We start from the raw sequence: 26,277 nt of genomic DNA, 5'->3' as shown, positions 1-26,277 counted from the left end.
AAATTCAGCCCCAACCATACAAGTTACATACTTGTGGCCATAATGACATGCTTTCAAAGCATCTATTTTTTTTTCTTTTTTCTAATTTTTCTTTCCTGTCATCTGCCACAGAGATAGCAGAAGAAATATCAGAGGACATTAGTAAATTTTAAAAAGGGGTGTGTTATTAGTAAATATTTCCTTTTAAAAAAAAACTGTCACTTGCTTGTCAGGCCTCTACTTTGTGGCCTGAACTGTTTCCTTTGATTTTTCACTCCATGGTAGGATCTGAGCCAATATGGCTAAATAAGTTCTCTTTACTATAAATAATGTGCACAATGTGTATACTATCCAATGTGTGTACTCATTCCTTTCAGGCATGCTCTACTTATGCACATAATGCATGCATATGCATAATGCTAATAATAAACTGTTAAGAAATACAGCATTGTACACGCAGGATTCTAAATGTTATAAACCATTTCATGTGCATAGCATTCCAATTGTTCTTTCTTTAAAATGCCGTACTATTTAAGTATATAAGGATGTTTTGCTCAGTTTAAGTTTGCAAAACATTTGCCTGGAATTGTTTTTGAATGGTTTCACGTTAATTCACTAGGATTCCTAGGAATTAAAAGTGTACAGTTCCAAGAATCCCGGATAATTTTTTTGTGGCTTTTCAAAGGCAACCTTAAGGTTAAAAGTCACCATAATTATAATTCAGTAATCATTTTTTTAATGTTTATTTATTATCATCGAGAGACAGAGAGAGACAGAGCATGAGCATGGGAGGGCCAGAGAGAGAGGGAGACACAGAATCTGAAGCAGACTCCAGGCTCTGAGCTGTCAGCACAGACCCCGATGCGGGGCTCGAACTCACAAACCACGAGATCGTGACCTGAGCCGAAGTCGGACGCTTAACCGACTGAGCCACCCAGGTGCCCCATAATTCAGTAATCGTTTTGAAGGCAGAGAATATGTTGTTCCCTGCTACTTTCCACTGTCTGGTACATGGTAATGAGGCGCTCAATAAATATTTGTTGAGTGAATGAATAAATGAATGAATGAAGTTATATTCTACCCTCTTACTTCATCTAATTAAGTGCATGAAAAAATATATCAAAATTGTAACCTATAAAGAGGTGAATCTGGCATGAATAATCAGAGGTACGAAGAATAAAATGTGTTATTAGCCCATTCCCTGAGCTCTCCCCTTTCTTTCAGAACCCTGGGGTCAAATTCTTCTACCTTCCACAGGGAGCAATTTTCAAAGAGAGAGGTGGGCTATTTTCCTACACTTGATTATTGTTGTGCCCCTAATCAGACTCTGGGCCCTGGATTTCCATCAAAGTTCTGTGGTTTGTTAAATAGATAACCAAGTAGAAAAATGATGGAGGCATAGCACCTGTCTTTTGCCCTCCCCGGGACTCAAACTTTAATCAGTAAATAGTTAGCACCCAAATGCCTTCCAGCCATATTGCTTTACCCAACTTTCACTGGTAATGAAAGAACTGTGTTGTCACAAAAATACCTACAGCTACTCTATAGTACATTAAGGATAAAATTTCCTTGGAGATGAATTGCAAAGAGACTATCCATGGGGTATCCTCTTTAATCACATACACCAAATATTAGACCAGGGGCAGACACAGGGCTGTGATTACATGCCAACTGGAAATGTAGATAGAGTTTCAACAGGGAGTAAAATTATACTAAATGATTAAAAGGCATAAAGCCTTTGTGGATTAACAACCCAAACAGGAACACTTAGGTGCTGGTGTTATTTTCCAATAACTGTTGACTTTGGGTGACTATAACTGTCAAGGACAGCCCCCTGCAGTGTTCCCTAGGGCTAAATTCACAGCAGTCCATAGGCGCATCCACAGACCCATATTTCTTAAAGAGAGCAGATGGTTAGGGGAGGGCCTAGACACCGAAGCAGATTTATCTTGTCAGGTTGTTATCTCCAGGTAAATGACCGTAAGCAGGTCACAAATGGTCACATGACAACAATGTGGTTCAGAAGTGTCCTGAGGTGTCTGCCATTCATTAACTCTTCCCTCTCAGGGTCCCAACTGCTCCTTTTGGATAGGTAGATAACAGTTTTGCTATTGTTGTTGTGTTGTGTTGTATTGTGTGTGTGTGTGTGTGTGTGTGTGTAAACATACATTTTAAGATAAAATGCCTTATGCATGAATGCTAGTGAAGATTTATATTCCTTCCAAATATTTCACTGCTTTAACGTGATTGTATCCATGCTGGAATATTTTATTTTGTATTCTGAAATGATAGAAGTCTTACCTCTGAGGGGATAAATGCACCAATTTTACGCGTGGTCAAGGCTGAGCGCCAGTCCTGGGGGAGACCCCCGTGTTCTAAAAGCAGCCACAGGGCCGAGCCAGCACCTTTACTGGTTACCTGGCAATCAGAACAGCCGGTGGGTTCAGAACCGTCTCTTTTATGCCGAAAACGGCATGGTGGGAGAAAGGAATGATTCTGTGTTTTGTTCCGTTTTGTTTTCCTGGGAGGCCTTGTTTTCAGAATGCTCTTCTTTTTTTGTATGTTGTCTGTGCATTTTGTTGCAGGAAATACATGCTCTTTTGTGATTTGTCCCCATTATGAAAGCTGCCCTTTCAGTACAGATCAGATTGCGTGCACAGCCCAGCAGACCTCAGAGAGTCTGTGAAAGGCTGACCTAGTCAAACGTCAGCCTGGCAACTGTCTTGCTGTGAACACCCACATCAGAGAGCTAAAGTTGCCGGCATCTGCCTCCCTGATTATTTTTTTTTTTCTGTTACTTTATTCCGTTTGTTTTTCTAAATGCACTACTTTTTCTGAAGCCATTTTGCCCAGTTGCCTCTCACTGAAATGTTCCTACTTGTATGTATTTCAGGCACTGGAACCCTGCATAGTCCCTAATATAGGTACAGAATGGGTGGCTGTTTGAGAAATGGTCTCAGGATTTTCTAGGATGCTCTGAATCTGTCTGATGCCAGGCCAACCTCTCAGTTCCATCCTGAGCTATTCTAGAGGGAGGCACTGGGATGGCAACCCCTGAAAATCAGATAATGTACCTTTGTTAGTTAATATATATATATATATATATATATATATATATATACATACACATATATGTACATGTATATGTTGTTTGTTTTTTTGAGCAAAATTATCCTACTGTCCTAGCAGTTAAGATTTATTTCACAATTTCCAACAAAAGCTAACTTTCTACTAGGGTCAAGCATAATTTTCTAACTTACCTACATATCTAACTATAGTGAGAATTAGAAAGATTCTTCTTTACGAATCACCATAAGGCAGTTCAAATAGTATGGCGGACTAAATGTTCAGAGAAAGCCTCTCCAGCATAGTGCATGTAAAATACTGAATATAATGAAAGGGGGAAAATAATCATATTTTTAAATGCTTGATTAGACTGGTGGGGAAGTAAAGGACTTTCTCATGGTGCAGAAACAACAAGGGAGCAAAGAAACTGAGAGGTAAGGGGAGACCTAGAGTGTTCATTTGCCTGGCAGGTGGGGGAGAGGGGTAGGTTAATGGACCAAAGGGAGACAGAGCCCAGCCTGGATAAGGCAGGAAGTAAATTGGAGAACACAGTTCCCATCAGTACATAAAGGGAGGGCTCCCTCACCCCAGACACTACCCATGTGGGCAGAATAAGTAAAAACCTGGTTCACAGAGGGAGTCTTTGGTGATATGCCTTTCTCAGTATTGTCTTCTGGTGAAAGGGAAGCAGAGTGAGAAAAAATGTCTCCAGTGAGAATCCATAACCACAAGCCCACACTCACTGAGTTTAGGGGACAGAATTCATAGAACCTGTGTGGTTCGAAACTCTCCAAGTCAAAAGTTTAAGCAGTCACACACATACAACAAATACTGTATGACTTGAATGAGGTACCTGGAGTCATCAGATTCACAGAATGGTAGGTGCCATGGCCAGTGGGGAGGAGAAGTGGGGAGTTGTTGTTCAATGGGTACAGAGTTTCAGTTTTGCAAGATGAAAAGAGTTCTGGAGATTGGTTGCACAACACCGTTGAACTTTATGCCTCAAAATGGGTACAGTGGTACATTTTATACTATGAGCATGTTGCCATAAATAAACATTTTTTTTAATTTACAAAAATGGAATCTAAAGTAGAACCAGATTGGCAATTCCCCCTAACTGCCTATAAGAAACAAACAAAACAGGGGCGCCTGGGTGGCGCAGTCAGTTAAGCGTCCGACTTCAGCCAGGTCACGATCTCGTGGTCCGGGAGTTCGAGCCCCGCGTCGGGCTCTGGGCTGATGGCTCAGAGCCTGGAGCCTGTTTCTGATTCTGTGTCTCCCTCTCTCTCTGCCCCTCCCCCGTTCATGCGCTGTCTCTCTGTGTCCCAAAAATAAATAAACGTTGAAAAAAAAATTAAAAAAAAAAAGAAACAAACAAACAAATGGGAAAAAAAACCTTCTAACCTAGGACTCATAATAATTTCCAAGGAATCCAAGCTCACAATAACATTTTTTTAATATGAGAAAATAACCTCACATGAATAAAAGCCAGAAGAACCAACAAACTATAAAATCAGGCCTTAGAAATTAGATTTATTGATTACAAGGTAAATATGGTATGTTTAATATTTTTTTAATTTTTTTAATGTTTATTTTTATTTTTGAGAGAGACAGAGAAAGAATGCGAGTGGGTTAGGGGCAGAGAGAGAGGGAGACACAGAATCTGAAGCAGGCTCCAGTCTCTGAACTGTCAGCACAGAGCCCGACGCGGGGCTCGAGCTCACAAGCTGTGAGATCATGACCTGAGCTGAAGTCGGACACTCAACTGACTGAGCCACCCAGGCGCCCCTATATGTTTAATATTTTTTAAAGATTTAATTGTAAACATATTGAAGGAAAAAGAAATGATCGGAATTAACCAAGCAGATGTAAAAAGTAAACAAATAGAACTTATAGAATTTTTTTTGAAAAGACTACGGTTTTAAGTTTTATGTTCTTATTTTTTTTAAGTTTATTTATTTATTTTGAGAGAGAGAGAGAGAACAAGCTGGGAAGGGGCAGAGAGAGGGAGAGCCAGAATCCCAAGAGGGCTCTGCACTGTCAGTGCAGAGCCTGATGTGGGGCTCGAACTCATGAATCGTGAGATCATGATCTGAGCCAAGATCAAGGGTGAGACCCTTAACCGAGTGAGCCACCCAGGTACCCCTATTCTTAATACTGTAAACCAAATTGATAGGCTAGGCAACAGATTGATTTTGCTGGAGAGGGAAGTAGTAAATAGGAAGATAGAACTTTAAGAAAAATAGTTCAAATATGCAAATGGATGGAAATATGAAGGAGATGTTAAAAGACCTGCAGGACAGGTAATAAGATGCTACATGTATCAAATTGGGGTTTATGATGCAAATAATCAAGAAGATCCAGATAAAGTGATATTCAAAGAGACAATGGCTAAAGTTTTCCAGAAACAATGAAAACTACATTTTCATATCCAGGAATCCCAAGCATACGCCATAAAAAGAATTTCACACTGAGATAGATCATAGTGCAAATACAGACTACCAGAGACAGGTTAAAAACAGAAAGAACAAGGCACGTTACTTCAAAGGAAGCATAATTAGATTCAGCCGACTTATGAACGGCAGTACCATATTTCAGTTGAAAATGGAATATCTTTAAAGGGCTTAGAAAAACTTACTTTTAATTAGAATTGTATATTTTAATTAATTATGATGAATTGCCTTTTCTATTTGATTACCTCTTATGAATGAAGGAATGAAGGCATCCTCAGATACCTATATGCTAAGTTTTTATTACCAAAACAGATACACATCAAAGGATCTTCAAATGATGTACCTTAGGAAATTCAAGGATAAAGACCTGAGACGTAAGAGTAAAGAAAGAAAGCAAAGAAATTTGCCAGCAGAAAGGCAAATCTAAATATACAATGACCATCAATATGTCTTATGATAGTAAAATCGTGTCTAATCACTGGGATTAGAAAAAGAAAATAGACACACATTCTGGAAAAAAAACAGTATAAAACTTAGATGGTAGATGATTGAAATTGAAGGGTTCTAGGGTCTTTGTCTTAGCAGGAAGGTTGGTAAGAAATTTATTATATTTAAAATTTGATTACATGTTACATTTGATACATGTTACATTTTCTATCATAACCACTGATAGGATAGAAATAGTATATATACCTTCCAAAGTATTAAAGGGGAAAGATAAAATAAGGAGGTGAAAAAAAATCAGTAAAAGAAATCAAGAAAGAATGACATTAACTATGACAAAAAGAAAAGGTGGGGTAAACATTTTAGTAAACATGGTCAATGTATGTAAACTGAATTTTTCATATAAAAGAAGAGACTGGGTAAGATCCCAAACCCAGCCACATGCCCCTTATGTAAAACACATCTGAATTATAAAACTAATACAGAAAGATCAGTATAGTCGCACTAGCATCAGATAAAACAGCCTTTCAAACAAAAAGCGTTACTCAAATTACTAGAGATAAAGCAATTCAATATACATTGAAATAAATTTCAATTCACCAGGAAGGTGAAAAAACTTGTGACAGCATAGCTTCAAAATACACACACACACGTGCACACACATGCAATCAGAAGCTAAAAATCCACTGTAATAGATTTTTAACATACTGCTTTTTGTAATCAATCAGTTGGGCAGTCACAAAATCAGTAGGAATATACAATATTTGAACATGGTTAATTTAATAACTGTGGTCTAATGGACCTATAGAGAGCATAATCGTAGCAGGATACAGATGTTTTCAAGAACCCAAGAAATATTTATGAAATTTAACATATATCTTGCTCGTTTGCATGACATACTTCACATTGTTTAATGAGTATTAAAGACTCATCTTTCTCGATTAGAGACACTACGTATGTTCTGTATCATCCAAGGTGACATGATCAAATACATTATTTTAAATTCGCATGAACCTACCCTAGATCTCATGGCACATGGTAGAGTGAAGATTCAAAAGCAGGTGTCTCTGGGTCCACAGAGTCTCTTCTTCATACTGTGGTGCACTGTGTCTACGACGGGGGTCTAGAAGCATCCCTGTATTTTATCAGTATGACCAGGAGAGTTTGAAAATAGCCACGTATGTACTGTTCTTGATACTAACCCAGTTGCCAGGAAAATTGCGTTTACCTTGGTGTTCTCAGTCTCTCCATTAATATTGGCTTCTCTATTCTGCCACAGCTATCACTTACGTTTCTCAGCACAGGCTTTTATAATATTTCTATTAAGTAGAAGCATTGTTTCAGTACATTCTGTAGGACTGTGAGTTTATTAAATAGCTGAATGCCAGGTGTGGTTATGAGAATTTACCAGTCTGTTGATATGGCTTTATTCCAATATACAAGATAGAAGTAATTGTAATGTATTATTAGTCTCATTTGTACTGTGTTAGTTCCTTAATCAATTTAATTCGTTAATCAAAGGCTATGTCTAGCCTTTGCAACACTGTCAGGCCTTTTCATAAAACAAACTGTAGCCAACACCTGTTCAGATAGTCATTTATTCTGCTTGCTCCTACACATCTAATATAATGTGTTGGGGGTTGAGTGGTGGACTCCAAAAAGATCTGTCCATGTTTTAACCCCTGCACCTCTGAAAATGATCCTCTTTGGGAAAAGAGTCTTTGCCGTTGTGATGAAGCGAAGGGTCTCGGGATCAGATCATTCCGGATTATCTGGGTAGACACTAAATCTAATGATGTGTCCTTCTAAGAAATAAAGAGAAGACACAGACAGATAGGAGGAAGCCATGTGAAGAAAGAGGCAGAAACTGAAGTTATACGGCCGCAAGCCAAGAATGTCTGGAACAACCCGACAATGGAAGGAAGAAGGAAGGTAGATTTTTCCCCTGGAGGCTTTGAACAAGTACAGTCCCACCAGCACCTTCATCTCAGAGTCTGGCCCCCAGAACTGTGAGAAAGAAATTTCTGTATTTTAAGTCACCCAGTGTCTTCTAATTTGTGATAGCAGCTGTAGGAAACTAAGAATACTGCCAAACAAATCATTATACCTATTACTATCATGTTTTCTAATTGCATTTGCAAAATTCAGAGGATTCAAACCACCAGTCACAACAGCAAACTTGAATGTTTACATTTATGGTTTTCTTCTCAGGGTGAAACCATTCACTTTCCCTTCCTTCTATGTTTGCAGAGAAATTTATCCCCCAACTGACAAATACTGAGCATGTACAATTGGCACCTACTGTAATATCAGAGCCAGCGTGCATAGAGACAGTTATTATGAAGAGTTGGGGAGGACTCAGTAAATTAAAAGGAATTATTTACACAAAATACCTAGGACACTAACAGACCCAGAGTCGGGACACAAAAATGGCAGCAACGACTTTTATTGGTGTCTATTGTAAAACATTATAAATACTATCATCCAGGTAGTTAGTGGTTTTCTCTAGGTGATTAGTATTTCATTAATCTGACGATACTATTTATTTGATCATCCATAATCATCTGGTGCCTTGGGACTTATTTGGAGATAGTCTGCTTACCTATCAATGTGGGACATAACCGTTTTGGAGACGTCTACACCTGCTTCTTGCAACACTCGGATAATCTGAAATGGTGCGCTTGGATTCCTTCCAGGATGAATAATAACAGGACAGCCGAGCTGAGCCTGAGCATGAGCTGTTGCCTGAAGAACCTTCTTCTCACTCTCTGCCAGAGGCCAGGAGCAACCAATTTCTCCAATGACCCCACACTTGATGCTAGTTCCATCAGCTCCATGGAGAATTTCATTAATGAGGACATCAGTAAGCTAAGGAAGAGTGGGAAAGAAGATACTTTACAGATTGTGGAATTTATCAACCCATAGTCACCACAGTGTGGGAATGAAATTTAATCATTTCGTCATTCGTGCTTTAAAAAATCTGCTGGACATCCATTCAGCGAATACTGGCCAATGAGAAAGGCCAAGTCTCAAATTCCACAAGTTATTCTAAATCAAAGGCTCAATAATATCTTACTGTGATTATTTCACAAGAAATTTGGGGCTTTAGAAAGCTATAGGGAAAAAGATGTGACTTCATGCAAGTACATTCAGATGAGAAAAAAAAAACAAACTGTAATTTAACCTGAGGAACATCTAGAGCGTAAAAAGACTGCCCTTGAACATACGTCCACTGTATTAACTGATTCTTTAGTTCTCCCTTATTTATGCAGCCCTTGGTCCCATACAGCATAGGAAATTCACAGCACATGATATTAATATCATATTTTTTGGTTCATATGTATATTTACTACTAAGAGTGGTTGGAAGAATGTATGATAGCTGACTTCAGGATAGTCTTCAAATAATAGACATATAAAAAGGTAAAGGGCTGATTGGAAAATAATGCAAAAAAGCTTTGAAATATGAAGATTTTAATAATTGATTCTTTGCAAACACTATGGGTGACATTCCTTGCCTATCAAGCAGATAATGGAAGACACGTACAAATGAATACAGTATGTATAAACACATTAAGTTACTATCACAGAAAGAGAGCACATGTATATGCAAAAAAGACTTGTGGTTAATTCTTTCTTTTTATCTGTGAAAGATTTACTTCCTTCTGCCCATTCTTGCCTCAGATCATATGATAACAAAAACAGGAATGGATTTTCTTCCACCACCCCTCCTGTTTTGTAAAAGAAGGAAACATATTCGCAAATGCGCCAAGTCTCTGCCTGCCAAGTTTCACCCTGCAGTGAATTTTTATTGCTGGTTATTATAAAATCCAACAAGAAAATCGAGGTTACATAACTGAAGTTTATAATGGAAAAATGAGGTTTACAAACAGACTGTGGCACCACCACTGAGCACAGACACAAGACATACAAATCTAAGCGTTCACACTTTGGGTTTTCCAGTGACCAGTGGGTTAAGAGCTCCTTCCTTCACACTTTTTTTCTTCACGAAATGAAATGTTCCTAATTTGGGTCCCAACTGGCAGATGCCTTTGCTAGCTAGCAAACTTCTGTAGCATGCCCAGCTACCTCTGAGTCAGTGACATTCTCCAAATGTAGGTGACACACAGGGGTAATCCGACGTCTGGAGTTCTGGCTTTTCTGAGTTTACGTGCAAACATTGCTGAACAACTTGGGGCTTCTTACCTGTTCCACTGACATGGCTCTGGTGTCTGGAGAGTGAGTTGCGTCCACATAAAATCCAGCTCCAGATATGATATGGACGCCGGTCTCTTCGGCAAGCCACTTCAAAGTCTTCACGTCTCGGCTGATGCCAACAGTAGTGTTCTCGACCAAAGCCCCTCCACCGTTGGCTTTAAAATACAACAGTTCTTCCCTGATGGCTTCCGTCTCCTGATTCAGCTGAAGATTCTCCTTATGGGAATAAGGGTTCTTTTGAATCCAAAATAAATTTTTCATCATAATAGGTTCTTCGGAGGTAGCTTCGTAACGTGGAGGAGGTGGGTAGTAACAGCAGTCAAAGGTCATTGTCAAATGTTCGTGGGTCAGAGTGCGGCCCAGTTTGCCTGGCTCTACCAGGCCCAAAACAGTTTGGACTTTCCCACTTAAGGAGGACATTTCTGATGATACCAGGAGATGCTCTGAAAAGAGTGTTTTCTGGAAAAAAAAGAAAACCATAATCAGAAAATTTAACACACACATAAATTCTGTCCATAGGGGATGGGAGGCTGTGAATGTATACCCGTGTAAGAAAGAGAATCAATGAGACTAGAGATATGGTCCCATTTATCACCCTGCCAAAGCCAGAGTCAGTCTCTAGTAAATTGTGTAAGTTCACTGCAGCCTTAAGTGACATGCATGGTGTTAAATGTCCCCTGGCCACTTCCACTGGGACTCCTCTGCCTGATTTAATCCCATCCTCATCTACTGAAAATATTTCTTGGTGTTCAGCTCACATTTTCCTTTTGCTTAATTTCATCTCATTAGTCACAGGTACACACCTCTTGGTCAATTCAACAGTAATCTCCATCTAAAAAAACTCATAACCAGTAAGTTTTATCCAAACCAGCCTTGTCTCTGAACTTTTTGTCATTTTTTTCAGATAAATTAAATATATACTGAGGCTACTGATCATCACTAGCCATTACTACTCATTCACTATCCACATGAATCTACTATCAGACTCCTGTTGATGGTCCATCACGTGCCAGAAATTGGAGATACAAATATGCATAAGACAAAACTCTCTGACCTTGATGATTTCACAGACTCCCCACCACCGCCGCAAAAAAAAAAAAAACAAAAACAAAAACAAAAAAAAAACAAAAACAAAAAAAACAAAACTGGGGGAAAACACCTAGGTTCAATAATAAAAAAAAAACAAGAATAAAAACCTCTTCGCTCTAGAAGTTTTATTGTGTCTAGGGCCCATAGAAACATTTCAAAAATCATTAAAAGCAAAAATCCTTTGTTATAATGAAAGCAACTATAATTTATTGAAGCTGAAATTTGCCATCCCCCAAAAGAGTAAATACCTCTCCACTTATCCTATTTACTTTCATTTGTAACACATACTAAGGATTCACCAAGTTTCCATCACTGATAGCAAAAACCACAGTTCCGTATGTTCCCTAAATGAAGGGATTCTCTTGGAAAGAAGAAGGCACGACTGAAAGTGTGAAGACAAACACCTCCATGGCCAAGAACGAAACCCCTGCCAGAAACAGTGGTCTACATAGACCGCCAGCCACACACATTTGGAGGATGGTGACAAATGGACTGGGAACCAGGTAAAAGAAAATGCCTTTGAGGCTCTCAAGCTGTTTCTTTAAAAGACATTCTGAAATCATTTCCCCCCACCCTCCACATCCCTGCCCCTTTATCACTTTTCTTATCTATAAATTAGAATTATCTATAAATTTATCACTTTTCTTATCTATAAATTAGGAAATCAATGCACATTTCCTAGGCTATCCTAAGAATTCGATGAAATGAGATACCACAGGTTAAAAAAGACCTGTAGACATGGTTGGCACAGCATGTGGCCAAAAAGCAGTGGCTTTGTGATGCTGGTTCCAGGAACTATTAGGTAGTCCCTAGGTTCTTTTTTTCCAAGTCTTTGATTAGAGAGGAGATCATTTGGGGGAACAATGGGTAGAGGACAATTCGCAGTGGGTGTAGTACGTTCAAGAGACACGGTGAAAAGAGACCAGCATGGGAGAAGAGGGAGCAGCGAGCTAAAGGCAGCTTTATATCAAGCCATTGGAGCTGAGGGGTTTGATATATATTGGCCTATAATGTGTAAATAATTGATTTCGAGTGTTTGGCAGAGAACTATAGGATGTGTGGCTAGCATGGCCATTCGTTTTCGTTAGGTAGCACTCTTCTGCAAGCCAAACTTCTAACCTCTAAATAATTCACACGGTGACAGAAGCTAGCTGCCAGTCACTGCACAGGGCAATCATTTTCATCGATGATGTCTAGGACCCCACTGTTCAATGCCTTATTCCCTGTTGCTGAATGCAAGGAATACATAGCTAGTTCTCTCTGTTGACAAAATCACAGTTCCACTAATGATCGATTTCATTTTCCATAAGGGTTAATTTGTTCTTTCCTTTCTTCTGACGGACGGAGGCCAGAAACTTGGATAAACTGATAAAACACCATCACTGTCTTTGTGTGTCAACTATACTTCAGTTTTTTTAAAAACATGGGGAGGGGGAGAAACCACTCTCACTTTTACTAGCAAAGTACCACACAGCATGGTTAATTGATACGGATTTGAAAGAGCAATGTTAGTAAGTTTCAAGCTCGCAACCTGTGAATCTGTGAAAAAAAAAATCACTTAAGAAATGTCATGTCTCGTGGGAAATTCCTCAGGCAGAACTAGTTGGTGCTTCCTATGATCACAATGTAACCCATGCTTAAAGGATAAGAAATGACTAAAGAACAAACCAGAGCTGCCACTGCTCTAGGCTGGAATGTGTCTTCTAGTGGGATAAAATACGTATGTGGCAGTCATGATTCCCATGAGGCTAGAAAGCCCTCTCCTAGGAACATTCAGCCTGAAAGTCGTTCTCTTCTGAAGGTAGAGACAAGGGGCTACCACTGGCCTTCGCCATAGAGAGAAGCGTTCACAGATTAAGGAGGAAGGTTCTGGGCAATGAGAACTGCCAGCTCCCAACCGTACAGACCGGAGGGACCTCCACCAAAAAAAGCAGGCTTCAGGCATTTTGCAGGGCATCCATGGGAAGCTTCGGCATTGCACACACCTGCAACAGAGTGGTGGGAAAAGAGACAGAGGAGCTGTAACATTTGCCAAAAGCTTTGTTGTGCTTCGGAAGTGAAATTTGAGCAGAGACACTGACGCGACTCCTCTGCAAATCCTGTCACAGCCGGGTCAAAGGAAATGAGCCTTCTCATTCCAACAGGTACAGAATCGGATAAGAACGCAAGCTTTAAAGGAAAAAAAGAGAAAGAAAAAGACAAGAGCAGGGGATCCGTGCTGTAGTGCTGAACTGGAAATCAAAGACAGTGTGTAGGATGTGTCATTTTTGAAAACATATACATGAATTCACTTTTATAAAATTCAGAGCAGATTTGCCAAATTGTTGGAGATTTGGTGGCGGGTGGGTAGTTTGAGGGCGATTTTGGTTTTGTTTTCCCCAAGATTTTGCTACACCTATTTCACCCTGATCGTTATACTTCATTTTGATTTTTCTGTCTCCTGGAGTTGAATGCTCATTCCAGTTACATTCCACATTTCAGAGGGTAGGGCTTCCTGAGAATTTCACATATGAATGAGCTTCCTGTAGATCTCAGAGACTCATGCCCTTTCGGGGCCCCTGTCCCTGCTGTCACTGGTCCTAGACCCGGCTGAAGGTTCCTGCCCTGCAAGTTTAGACGCATTGGTTAAATTGGCAAGTGACGTTTGCTGCACTGATTCTCAGCTCACTTCCCCAACAACTGTGCAACTTCTGATCTCTATAATAAATCTTTGTTCCCTGATCAAACCCTCCCCGCCCCCCCGGTTAAAAAAAAAATGGGAAAGCATTTCCGAGCTTTATGCAGGAGAAGATATGAACTGAATACAGGCAGCCCTGTGGAGAATGGACGAAGGGGAGCCAGTGTGCCTGCAGAGACCCACAGGGCGTTGCTAGAACCTGGAAAAAAAAATCAGGTAGTGGCTGTCTGAGAGGACAGCAGTGGAGATGGTGGGAAAGCAGAAGCAGCAGGAGGTGCTGGAAATTTCTAACCGGACTTGCTGATGCTGTAAGAGTATCCTCCAAATAATGGGCTCCTCAGAAAAAAGTGCCGTCTGGTGCAAATATGCAGGTGCTTCTATTTTTTTATGGTTTCAATCGCACAGAGCCGCAGCACCCTGTAAACATTGCACTTAGGGCTGACATTTGATTTGTCATCGAAATATGTATGTGTTAAACCACATAATATTTCTTAAAGCTCGTTTGAATACTTCACCAAGTGCAGTTTCAAGCCCGTGACCTGTCTTCTCGCAAACAATATCGGTCTGGTGGCTGAGCGGTGGTGACACAGGATTTCCTCCCCATGCACAGTACCTGTCCGCTTGCCCACGTATATATGACTGTGTGGCCCTATTGCATGGAGGCTTATAACTTTTCATATTAAACATTGTCAAGACATCAATAACTCTACCTGCGTAAAGGGAAAGAAATCCAACCACTTCAGTACACAGAGGAAAAAAGGGACCCAGCGAGTTCTTCAGACTGTGACATAAATAAAACAGAACCACTCGAGGATACAAATGAACAGCCTTGAATTTTGCATCCAGAGGAAAACGGTGGGTTTCATTCCCAAGCTTTTTTTTTTCTTTTCCTTTTTTGCCCTATTTAAGGAAGTTGGGGAGATGATTTGAGGATATCTCCAAATCCCAAATCCCACAAATGAAGATGGTGATGGAGATATACCCAAGAGGTGACACTCCTGGAAAAAGCCACTCACAGATGGGTGTGCCTGGGAAAGATTCCCTCCCCTGGATCAGCACAGGCCTTCCTGGGCCTGAGCAAGAGTTCATCTAAAATGAGACGTCAGTTCAGGGGCACCTGGGTGGCTCAGCTGATTAAATGTCTGACTCTTAGATTCGGCTCAGGTCATGATCTCACAGTTCGTGAGATTGAGCCCCTTGTCTGGCTCTGCACTGACAGTGCAGAGCCTGCTTGGGATTCTCTCTCTCCCTCTCACTCTGCCCCTCCCTCCCCTGCTGTCTTTCAAAAATAAATAAATGAAACATTAAAAAAATGATAGTTCAGTCCAGTAATTATTAAAGCCAGAAATCACTTTGGGCTGCTCAACTGACAAGATGCGGCCTGTGGCTTAATTGACTCTCTTTTTAAAATTTTTATTAAAGAACTGTTTTTAAACTTTATTTATTTTTGAGAGAGAGAGCATGAGTGGGGAGGGCCAGAGAAAGAGGGAGACACAGAATCGGAAGCAGGCTCCAGGCTCTGAGCTGGCACCACAGAGCCCGATGGGGGCTCGAACCCATGAACTGTGAGATAGATCATGACGTGAGCCAAAGTCTGACACTTAACCAACTGAGCCGCCCAGATGCCCCTAAAATTTTTATTTTTAAATGAATTATAGTTGACATACAATATTATATTAGTTTTAGGTGTACAATCTAGTGATTCAACAATTATATACATTATGAAATGCTTGCCATTTAAGTATAGTTACCATCTGTCACCATACAGTTATTACAATATCACTATGTCCCTTAAGCTTTACTTTTCATCCCTGTGACTTATAACTGGAAGTTTGTACCTCTTAATCCCTTTCATCCGTTTTACTCATCCCCCCCACTACCTTGCCTCTGGCAACTACCAATTTGTTCTCTGTATTATGAGTCTGTTTCTGGTTTTGTTGGTTTGTTTTTTAGATTCTGGATAGAAGTGAAATACGGTATTTGTCTTTGTCCAACTTATTTACTTAGCATAATGCCCTCTGGGTCCACCTATCTGCATATGGAAAGATCTCACTCTTTTTCACGGCCCAGTAATATTCCAATGGATGCCACATCTTCTTCATCCATTCATCTATCAATGGACACTTAGGGCAGCTTCTCTAACTTGGCTGTTGTAAATAATGCTGTGGTAAACATAGGGGTGCATGTGTCTTTTTGAATTAGTGTTTTTGTTTTCTTCAGCAAACACCCAGAAGTGTAATAGCTGGATCATACGCTCTATCTATTTTCCGTTGTCTGAGGAACCTCCAGAACTTTTTCACAGTAGCTGCGTCAACTTATATTCCCACCCACAGTGAACAAGGGTTCCCTTTGTCCCACATCCTCACCCGCACTTGTCATTTCTTGCCATCTTCATACTAGCCATTGTGGCTGGTTTAAGGGGATCTCATTATAGTTTCAGTTTGCCTTTTCTTGATGATTAGTGACACTGATCATCTCTTCATGTGTCTTTTGGTCACCTGTATGTCTTCTTTGGAAACATTTCTATTCAGGTCCTCTGCCCATTTTTTCCCAAAGTTTATTTATTTATTTTGAGAGAGAGATGGAGAAAGCATGAGCAGGAAAGGGGCACAGAGAGAGAGGGAGAGAGAGAGAAGCCCAAGCAGGCTCTGCACTGTCAGCACAGAGCCAGAGGAGGGGCTCGATCTCACGAACTGTGAGATCATGACCTGAGCTGAAATCAAGAGCCAGAGGCTTGACCACTGGAGCCACCCAGGCGCCCTTCTCTGCCCATTTTTTAATGGGCTCTTTACTCAAACAGGTGCCAGCTGGTCACATACACTATGACTTTGGCAAATTACTATTGGCTTCTTGACTTTATCTGTTTAGTCAACAAATTGAAAACATTTCCTCCTTGATAAAAAGAGGGAAGGAGGAAAGGAGGACGGCGGAAAAGCCTTGTATTCAGGTCAAAATGCAACATTACTCACTACTTGTCATAGTAACATCAGAGCTGGGACACGTGTGATATTGTCAGAATGCTATCTACAGAACTGACCTTTATGTTTTCCTTCATTTGGAAAAAAAATGAGATTTAGCTCATCTCAACCCCTCATTCTCAGAGAAAGTTTCTACACTCCCTTCTGTGAGGATGTTTGATGTAAATTCCTTGATTTTGCAACGAGCATAATCCTAGGAGTAAAACACGTAACAAGTTACTGGATACAACGATGATAACTTCTTTTTCTTCATAAAGAACTCAACCCTGAAGTTAATTCTCAGCTTTTCCCAGAGCAAATTTCCTCTTCCATGGGTTCTTAGCACTAGGTTTTCTCGCAGAAACAACAATATTTTCAGCAAATTGCACAGCTGGTCCTTAACTGTATTTAGTCACTTAAAGAGTTTACAGTTTGCATTACTTTTATTTATTTATTTTTAAAAAATCTTTATTTATTTTTGAGAGAGAGACAGCGTGTGAGCAGGGGAGGAACAGAGAGAGAGGGAGACACAGAATTGGAAGCAGGCTCCAGGCTCCGAGCTGTCAGCACAGAGCCCGACCCGGGGCTCGAACTCACGAACTGTGAGATCATGACCTGAGCCGAAGCCGGACGCTCGACTGACTGAGCCACCCAGGCGTCCCCAATTTGCATTACTTTTAATTCCAGGAGAATCACATGTTAATGTTTTATTTTTTTATTTTTTTATGTTTATTTATTTTTGAGAGAGAGAGACACAGAGCACAAGCAGGGGAGGGGCAGGGAGAGAGGGAGTCATAGAATCCGAGGCAGGCTCCAGGCTCCAAGCTGTCAGCACAGAGCCCCACGCGGGGCTGAAACTCAAGAACCACGAGATCATGACCTGAGCCGAAGCTGTCTTCAGTGGCTTGATTTAGTTGGAAGAACAATAGGTTCAGAGTCAACAGGTCTTGGCTCTTTCACTAAATAGTTGTGTGATTTGGGGCAACCAACTGAACCTCTCGGAGCCTGTTGTCCCATCTATGAAATAAATGGCTTGGACCAGATGACTTCGAGATGACATTCATGCTTCTGTAATATCCTTTAGCTTGAAATGGATATTAATGACCTTCCATAAATCATTCAGTGAAGAATCTTCATCTATCAATGAAGGTGTATTTTAAGAATGGTTTTTAAAATGTATATTTTATATACATGTGCATATATATATATATACACATCTCTATATATGTAATGAGAATGAATTTCATTCATTACCTTTCAATTTTATTCATTCCCTATCAGTAAGGCTGTACTTACTGATTTTTAAAATGTACAGTTTATAAACGTGTGTGTGTGTGTGTGCATGTGTGTATACACACATATATGTATATAATAACAGAATGGGCGAATTGCATTCACTACCTATCAATTTCATTCATTAACTCTCAATGGAGGATGTACCTATTGAGTGTTTTTAATGTATAATTTATATATGTGTGAATACATACACACATGTACATGGAGAGAGAAAGAATCGGTTTTAGTTTGAGATCCTTCTAAGTTTAAAAGAACCCTAGGAGGGATGGCTGGTTTGAAAGAATCCTAAACTTGGAGTTCTGGCTCCAATGTTTCCTATCTGTGTAACTGTGAAAAATTGAACAGCTTACCATGCGTTAGTTTCCTCCCTTGGAAACTGGAATACCTGCCTTATTGCAAGATTTGAAATGAAAAGCAAATAAGGTAACACCTAAAAGCACTACCTAATTTATAAGGCACACACAAATGCTCCAAATTCTTATTATATACATCAAACTGTGAATTATTTTCCAAACACTTGCTGAGTATCCTTAGGCAAATAAACCCTAACTTGTTCTTTCAAAAAACGAACAGTAAGGGTCTGAAGTTTACGAATCAATTAGAGGCTGTAATCTGTTTATTGGTTCCTCCACTTGAGGCCTGTGATTCTTAAAAGCAGATTGACTGTTGCGATTGACATCACAGCTCATTAGGCTTTTGGAAATGACCCACCAAAGCGATTACAGCTATAGGAGGTCCTCATTATCCAGGGGTAACTAGTACTGGAAATGCCTTTTTAAATGAATGTGCTTAATACAGTGTGTGAGCTGGTGTCCACAGATGGCTTCCAGTGAACCATGCCTTCTCGTATTCACATCTGTGTGCAGCTCCCTTCCACGTGGAACCTGAGCTTCCCTGTGACTCGCTTTAACCAATAGCATGTGGCGGGAGTGATGCAATGTGTTTGGGACCCAAATCTTCAGAAGGAGTTTCTGCTTTTGTGCTTTGGGGAAACCTGCACTGCCATATAAGTATAGCTACCCCTAATGTGGAGAAGGAGAGGTCCTCAGACTACATGGGGAGTGAGAGAGGCAGGCGCCCCAGAATCCAGGCTGTCCCTGAGAAGGTACCAGATGAATGAATGAGTCATCTTGAACATTTTAACCCAGCCACGATTCCACATGACTGCGAGCCCAGCTATGGCCAATCGAGAAGAATATAGCCAACCCACAGAATTATGAGAGATAATAAAATGGTCGTTGAAACCTGTGGTTTGGGGTTGTCACACAGCAGTAGGTAACCAGAAAATACAGAGACCAACACTGAATAATAAGTTATATTAAGACTTGATCGGGGTGCCTGGGTGGCTCAGTTGGTTAAGCGGCTGACTTCGGCTCAGGTCATGATCTCGCGGTCCATGAGTTCGAGCCCCGCGTCGGGCTCTGTGCTGACTGCTCAGAGCCTGGAGCCTGTTTCAGATTCTGTGTCTCCCTCTCTCTCTGACCCTCCCCCGTTCATGCTCTGTCTCTCTCTGCCTCAAAAATAAATAAATGTTAAAAAAAATTTTTTTAATAAAAAAAAAAGACTTGATCAATATTTCAAATGAGAAAATAAAATAAATATGATAAAAATAAGTCATAATTATAAACATGTCCTAATTATAGAACAAGGAAGTAATTGAATGTTAGATTTGGGGGTGACAAAATGATGTGAAATGACATCATTACTTGACTTTTGCACCCAGTGACGAAAAAGGCTATCTTTGCGGAAGTATCTCTGAAGGCTTTATTTTTTTACCAAGGCCCTCTATTTTTTTTAAGTTTACTTATTTATTGTGAGAGAGAGAGAGAGAGAGAGAGAGAGAGAGAGAGAGAGAAGTCTGGGAAGGGGCAGAGAGAGAGAAAGAGAGGGAGAGAGGGAATCCCAAGCAGGCTCTGAACTGCTAACACAGAGCCTGACTTGGGGCTCAAACCCACGAACTGTGAGATCATGACCTGAGCCTGAGTCAGACCCTTACCCAACTGAGCCACCCAGGCGCCCCTACCAAGGTCTTTTATTATGCAGTTGTGATGCAACTTATTCCACAATGGGCTTTGTATGTAGTACAGTTCTCTTCCAATATCACTGTCATCGACCTCACCACAACTGCATCTTCTTTTTTTTAAGGCTTTCAGTTTCAGTTTGCGATCTACTTGCATCATATTTCTTGAAATTTATCAATATGTACAACAGTCAGCCAGAGATGAAAAAAAAAAAAAAAGATGCTGGGGTGTTAGGCAGGCACAGAAATCCACACAGGGAAAATAGGAATGCTTGAACGGAACCTGGTTGTTGAATGGTCAGTTGGGTAGACCATAGCATTGGCTTATCTGAGCAACCTGTTAACTGGGGGAAGAGGCACTTGTAAGTGAGTACATCGTATAAGGGGACCAACAGTATGCTCCAGCACGTGTCACATTGTACTGACTCGATCTGGTGAGGGATTTGTCTCTGACGATGTGCTCTGTGTGTCTTTATGTATGTGTGTGTCCCTTGTCTTTACATAGTATCTAGCATTTGGTTTGCATCTGTGAACCTGAACTGAACAGAATAGACAGAAAGAAAGTGATGAGCTTATGCCTTATGTAAGAACGAGGTTGAAAGAGTCAAAAGTTTCATTCTAAATGAATAAAGTAGTGGCACCTGGGTGACTCAGTCGGTTAAGTGTCCCACTCTTGATCTCACCTCAGGTCTTGATCTCGGGGTCGTGAGATCAAGCCCCACACTGGGCTCCACGCTGGGTGTGAAGCTTACTTAAAAAAAAAAAATAATAATAAATAAATAAATAAATAAATAAATAAATAAATAAATAAAGTAAATTTGCTATAGCTCTAAAATGCGAATAAGAATTAAAAAAAATTTTTTTTTGGTTGAAGTTTCAAGTGGAAAGGGCATGTCAAATGTAGAACCCAAAATCCCACTGGATTAGAATACCCTATGATAGTTACATCTTCTTTTATATACAAACAAATGTGACAATCTAGTTTAAAATAGGCATTTTTAGGGACAAATGAAGAAAGCAGTGGCTACATACATAAAATTCTCATGCCTACAAACTACAACTAAATAAAGCATGATGTATTTTTCAAAAATAATTTCCAGAGGATTCAGCATAATGGAAAACTGCCCAAATTTCAAATAGCTGTCCAAATGTCCAAATCTCAACTAATTAGGATATTTATGTGGAATTACTGCTGCTAGATAAGCCCCTAAACGTGACGAGGGGAAGAGGGATGCTTGCTTGATTTTAGTTTTGGGTGAACGGTGCTAAATGACAAAAACATTTAAAATGGATGCCCCATTTAAGGAACTTGACTTGCCACACTGGAAACATTAAATAACCATTTGAAATTTTTCATGAATAGAAATCTAGCTTCACACTTCAGGAAAAAAGCTTTCCCCTTTAAATGGCAAGCTAGTCCTAAAAGTGTACAGAAATCACATTATGGGGTTAGGACAGAAAGCACCACTTGGGAGGCAGTTAAAACAAATCTGACCCACAGGTTCACTGTGTGGTTTGTGAAAGATAAGACAGATCACAGTGAGTGGTGATACGGTGGCCCTCCCACACGCACAGCCTTGGCCACAGTGCAAATTTGCCCAACTTTTCTGAAAAGCAGTTTAGCAATATGTATCTAGAGTCTCAAAATGTTACTCTGCTGCTGGGGAATCTGTCTTCAGGAAATATTTAGAGACACGTAAAAAATATTTACGCACAAAGATTTCATTATGGCATTATTTAGAATAGCGACCAAAATATCTCACAGTATGGGAATGTTTACACGTATGATAGAACATTATGCAAACGTTCAAGTTATACTTTCAAAGACTATTTAATGACACAGGAAAATGCTCTTATTATAACTTGTGAAAAAGCAAAATACAAAACTGTATTTTAAGTGCTATAAATTTATGGAGAGTATATGTATCTACATACATGTAGAGCTTAATTAGAAGCACAAAAATGTTATGTGTATGTTTGGGTGGCATTTTGTTCTTCATTACAGTTTAACGTATTTCCCAGGCTAATGTATTTCCAAGTTTCTGTTTTTTATTTTTTATATTTATCTATTTCATTTATAACCAGGAAAAGGGAGTAAAATGGGAAAAGACCAATGATACCAGTATAAACCTACCCGATGCTTATATCAGTGCCGCATGTAAAATAACCGGATATATGTTTTGAATTCCCCAACGAAAACACACAGACAGGCAAAGATTCGTGAGCTCAAGAGCTATTTCAAATTCTTTATTATCACGGAGTCGCTAATTGCCAGCCATGCCTGAGACTTGGTATGTTTGTGTGCAAATATTTCTGATCAAATTACATGTCTCTGCAGTGAGTATGGTTCACTGTGATTAAATTCAAGCTGTTTTACCAAGTCCTTAATGGACTGATCTTGGCTCTAGTGGAAATCCTGGAGCCCAGTAAGAATTTTAGGAAAGGTTTAGCACTCTAAGTAATTATCACAGTCAAGTCACACAAGAACCAAGATCCCACTATCAAACACCGTCCTGTGAGAGGGCAGGAGTGCAGATGGCTGGGGGGGGGGGGGGGGGTCAGGGGGTTGGTGACTGGGTGGCTCAGCCAAAGTGTCCAACTTCGGCTCAGGGCATGATCTCGCAGTTTGTGGGTTTGAGCCCCGCGTCGGGCTCTGTGCTGACAGCTCAGAGCCTGCAGCTTGCTTCAGATTCTGTGTCCCCTTCTCTCTGCCCCTCCGCCATTCACGCGTGCGCTCTGGCTCGGCCCGCCCGCGGTCTCTCTCTGTCTCTCTCTCTCTCAAAAATAAATAAACATTAAAAAAAAAATTAATAAAAAAAAGGAGTTCAGATGGGGGATTGTCAAGGAGACATTTTATAGGAGAACGTCAGAAATTATGAAATGTGGGTCATCATTTAGAAGGAAAAAAGAGGGCCCAAGTGAAATAAAGTTTAAGTAAAGGTAAACCATGCGAAGACAAAACCATAAAAAGAATCTTTTTAGGGGCGCCTGGGTGGCGCAGTCGGTTAAGCGTCCGACTTCAGCCAGGTCACGATCTCGCGGTCCGTGAGTTCGAGCCCCGTGTCGGGCTCTGGGCTGATGGCTCGGAGCCTGGAGCCTGTTTCCGATTCTGTGTCTCCCTCTCTCTCTGCCCCTCCCCCGTTCATGCTCTGTCTCTCTCTGTCCCAAAAATAAATAAACGTTGAAAAAAAAATTAAAAAAAAAAAAAGAATCTTTTTAAAAGAGGGTTAACCACCTTTGGCAGAAAGACAAGAAAAGATGAAGTAGCAGTTATTCTAGTTTCAATAAATATTTACTGGCCAGCATTAAGTGTAAGGCCCTGTGCTGGATAGGCAGGGCCTGTGAGAGTTACAAAGATCCATGAGAGAGAATGCCCCCCAGCCCCTGGAGGCTGAGAACCAACAATGACGCCTTCCATTCCTGTATGAAGCTGTCATTTACTGAGCTTCCATTATGCATACGGTGCCACACAAAGGACTTTATATCTCTTATCTCAAGTTCTTACTGAAACGTTCGTTGCCTGGTTGATATTATAAGAGGAAACAGGCCAAGAAAATGGAAGAAACTTAAGAGTCTCGAAAGTTGCCATCTGATCCAGAGTCTGCTCAGAGAACGCACATGTCGATCATGAGCAGCACTTTCTAGAGAGTTCCATTAGAACTAACCAGATGAGGTTAGCCTACAGTTACAACGATAGCAACCTTATTGGATGATTACTACCTGCCAAGCACATTTAGTCCTCAGACAGAATTTAGAGATGTGCATTGTCTGAATTCTCTCCGACACTCCATTGAATCAGCCGCCTAGGTTAAAAAAAAAAATAACCCAGTGTCACCCCAGACTCCCACCTCACCCACAGGGAGTTTCTAAATGCCACAAACACCACCATTTTAATCTCTCCTTCACTCCGTCCCTCTGTATCGTCACAGCCACGGCCACAGTGCAGCCACCATCCCCCTCTCTCAGGTGGATTACTGCTAGGAGCTTCTAACCCGGTTTCCCTGCCATTGTGGTCCGCTTTCAGCGAGCCTACAGAGTGCTCTTCCTAAAACACAGACTCAGATAGGTCTCCCCCGGGTGTCGTCCTGCTAACCTTAAGAGACAAATCTATACCTAGAGCCTGGTGGCGCCCCCTGAACCCACTCTGCTCCAGCCGCATTCAACTGCCTGCCCTTCTCTGGGCTCAGACTGTTCACGCTTCTCTTAACGTCCTTGAATGCATCCCTGCCTCTTTCTTACTGAGCTTACACAAACCCAACCCCCTCCACCCTTTTTCTCTACTAGCTCACTTCTGCTGGGCATCAAGATCAGGGCTTTTGGCATCATCAGAAGCTTTTCCTGATGTTCCGCCTTGTGGCTCAGGCAGTCCGGGAAACATGCCGATTCTAAGTTCTCTCCTAGCCCTTGGACCTTTACCTTGAAACTCACTTCTTAAGTTAATGGTTCATGTCTCTCCCTCCAGACTCTGACCTCCTTGAGGGCAGAGTCCGTGTCTCGGTCAGTCGCGAGTCCTCAGCCACCCGCAGTGCCTGGCACAGAGTCAGTACTTGATTAACATGCATACGTTTGCTTGTTTTGAGCCAGCCTTCTTCCACGAAGGACTGGAGGTAACTTGCACAAAAGACACATAAAGCAAAGAAAAAAATATTAAAGTAGGAGCGTGGAAATTATACACTGAAGTAGAAGAAGGACCAAGAAGGAAGAGCAGGTTAACAGTTGTTGGCAAAGGGCTAAAAAAGTTGTCCTGGAATATTTATGTAACACATTTCTGACAACAGATAATTCTGAGATCATAGCACACCCCTTTTCCAGCAGTTCATATTATTTCCCTAAATCAAAACAGCTAAAAGTATTATTAAAAAGCATGGAAAATGGATTCCCAAAACTTTGGGGGCTTGGGATTTTGAAGCCATGTTTGTTTTTACAACTTACCCCCCCCTCCCTTTTTTTTTTTTGCATTTCAAGCTCTCAGAAGATAGTGAACATGCCATTTAAGCTTATTCTTTTGCACCCAGCATGGTACTTTGTAAGTTTTTTTTATAACTTTCCCTTAGTAATAAGGGCAAAATTTTTTTTAATTTTTAATTTTGTAAGATTTTTTAAAACTTTAATGTTTTTATTTATTTTTGAGACAGAGAGAGAGACAGAGCATGAGCAGGGGAGGGGCAGAGAGAGAGGCACACACAGAATCCAAGGCTCTGAGCTGTCAGCACAGAGCCTGACGCGGGGCTTGAACTCACAGACTGTGAGATCATGACCTGAGCTGAAGTTGGATGCTTAACCGACTGGGCCACCCAGGCGCCCTTTTAACTTTTTTTAAACATATATTTACTTTTGAGAGACACAGCGTGAGCAGGGGAGGGGTAGTGAGAGAGGGAGACACAGAATCGGAAGCAGGTTCCAGGCTCTGAGCTGTCAGCAGAGAGCCCAGTGCAGGGCTCAAACCCACAAACCGTGAGATCGTGACCTGAGCTGAAATTGGTTGCTTAACCAACTGAGCCACCCAGGCGCCTCAGATTTTTTAAAAAAATTTTAAGTAATCTGTGCATGCAATATGGGGCTCAAATTTACAACCCTGAGATCGAGTCATACACTTCCCTGACTGAGCCAGCCAAGCACCCCAGGGCAAGATTCTTGAGCGCAGAAATAACCAACAGCAAGTGACTTCATCTTCAAGCACATTTTCTATCTAAATTAGTGCAGGTGGTTCATGACAGTAGCTCATCCTTTACAAGGAGTAAAACTGGATAACGACCCGTAAGGCTAATTTTTAAAATGTATAGACCACCCACATTAATTTCTTTTTAAGGTAGTTTAATTTTAAAGCACCCTTCCTCGAATTACAGAGAGCCCTTCAGTTGCATGAACCCATGTGTATCTAAAAGCTATTTCCCACAAAATCATCTCAGGTCCTTTATTCTGAAGACCATACAGTAGATTTTCTTAGAAAAGTCTTGACTTCCGCTACCCTGCTTAGCTAATTCCAAGTTACGAAGAATCAGTGCCATGAATGGGCTTTCACATTGTCAGGCTTCTCCTGTTTGGTGTTAAAAAGGATAGTCATGCAGGAAGAAAGGTC

The 26,277-nt window shown here is 40.8% G+C and overlaps 1 protein-coding gene across 1 annotated transcript in view; it reads right to left on the bottom strand.

Moving 5' to 3' along the window:
* The window catches only part of PTER (phosphotriesterase related), a 74,276-nt gene that overhangs the window by 22,620 nt on the left and 25,379 nt on the right, over positions 1-26,277 (bottom strand). The window contains exons 2-3 of the mRNA XM_047867761.1: positions 10,148-10,618; positions 8,545-8,810 (exon numbers count right to left, since the gene is read on the bottom strand). Coding sequence (XP_047723717.1) covers positions 8,545-8,810; positions 10,148-10,579 — 698 coding nt within the window. The 5' untranslated portion in view covers positions 10,580-10,618. The remainder of the gene's footprint in view (positions 1-8,544; positions 8,811-10,147; positions 10,619-26,277) is intronic.

Source organism: Prionailurus viverrinus, chromosome B4 (genome assembly GCF_022837055.1).
Source record: "Prionailurus viverrinus isolate Anna chromosome B4, UM_Priviv_1.0, whole genome shotgun sequence".
Lineage (NCBI taxonomy): Eukaryota > Metazoa > Chordata > Mammalia > Carnivora > Felidae > Prionailurus > Prionailurus viverrinus.
The sequence above is the reverse complement of the archived record's forward strand: the minus strand, read 5'-3'. Positions and strand labels throughout refer to the sequence as shown.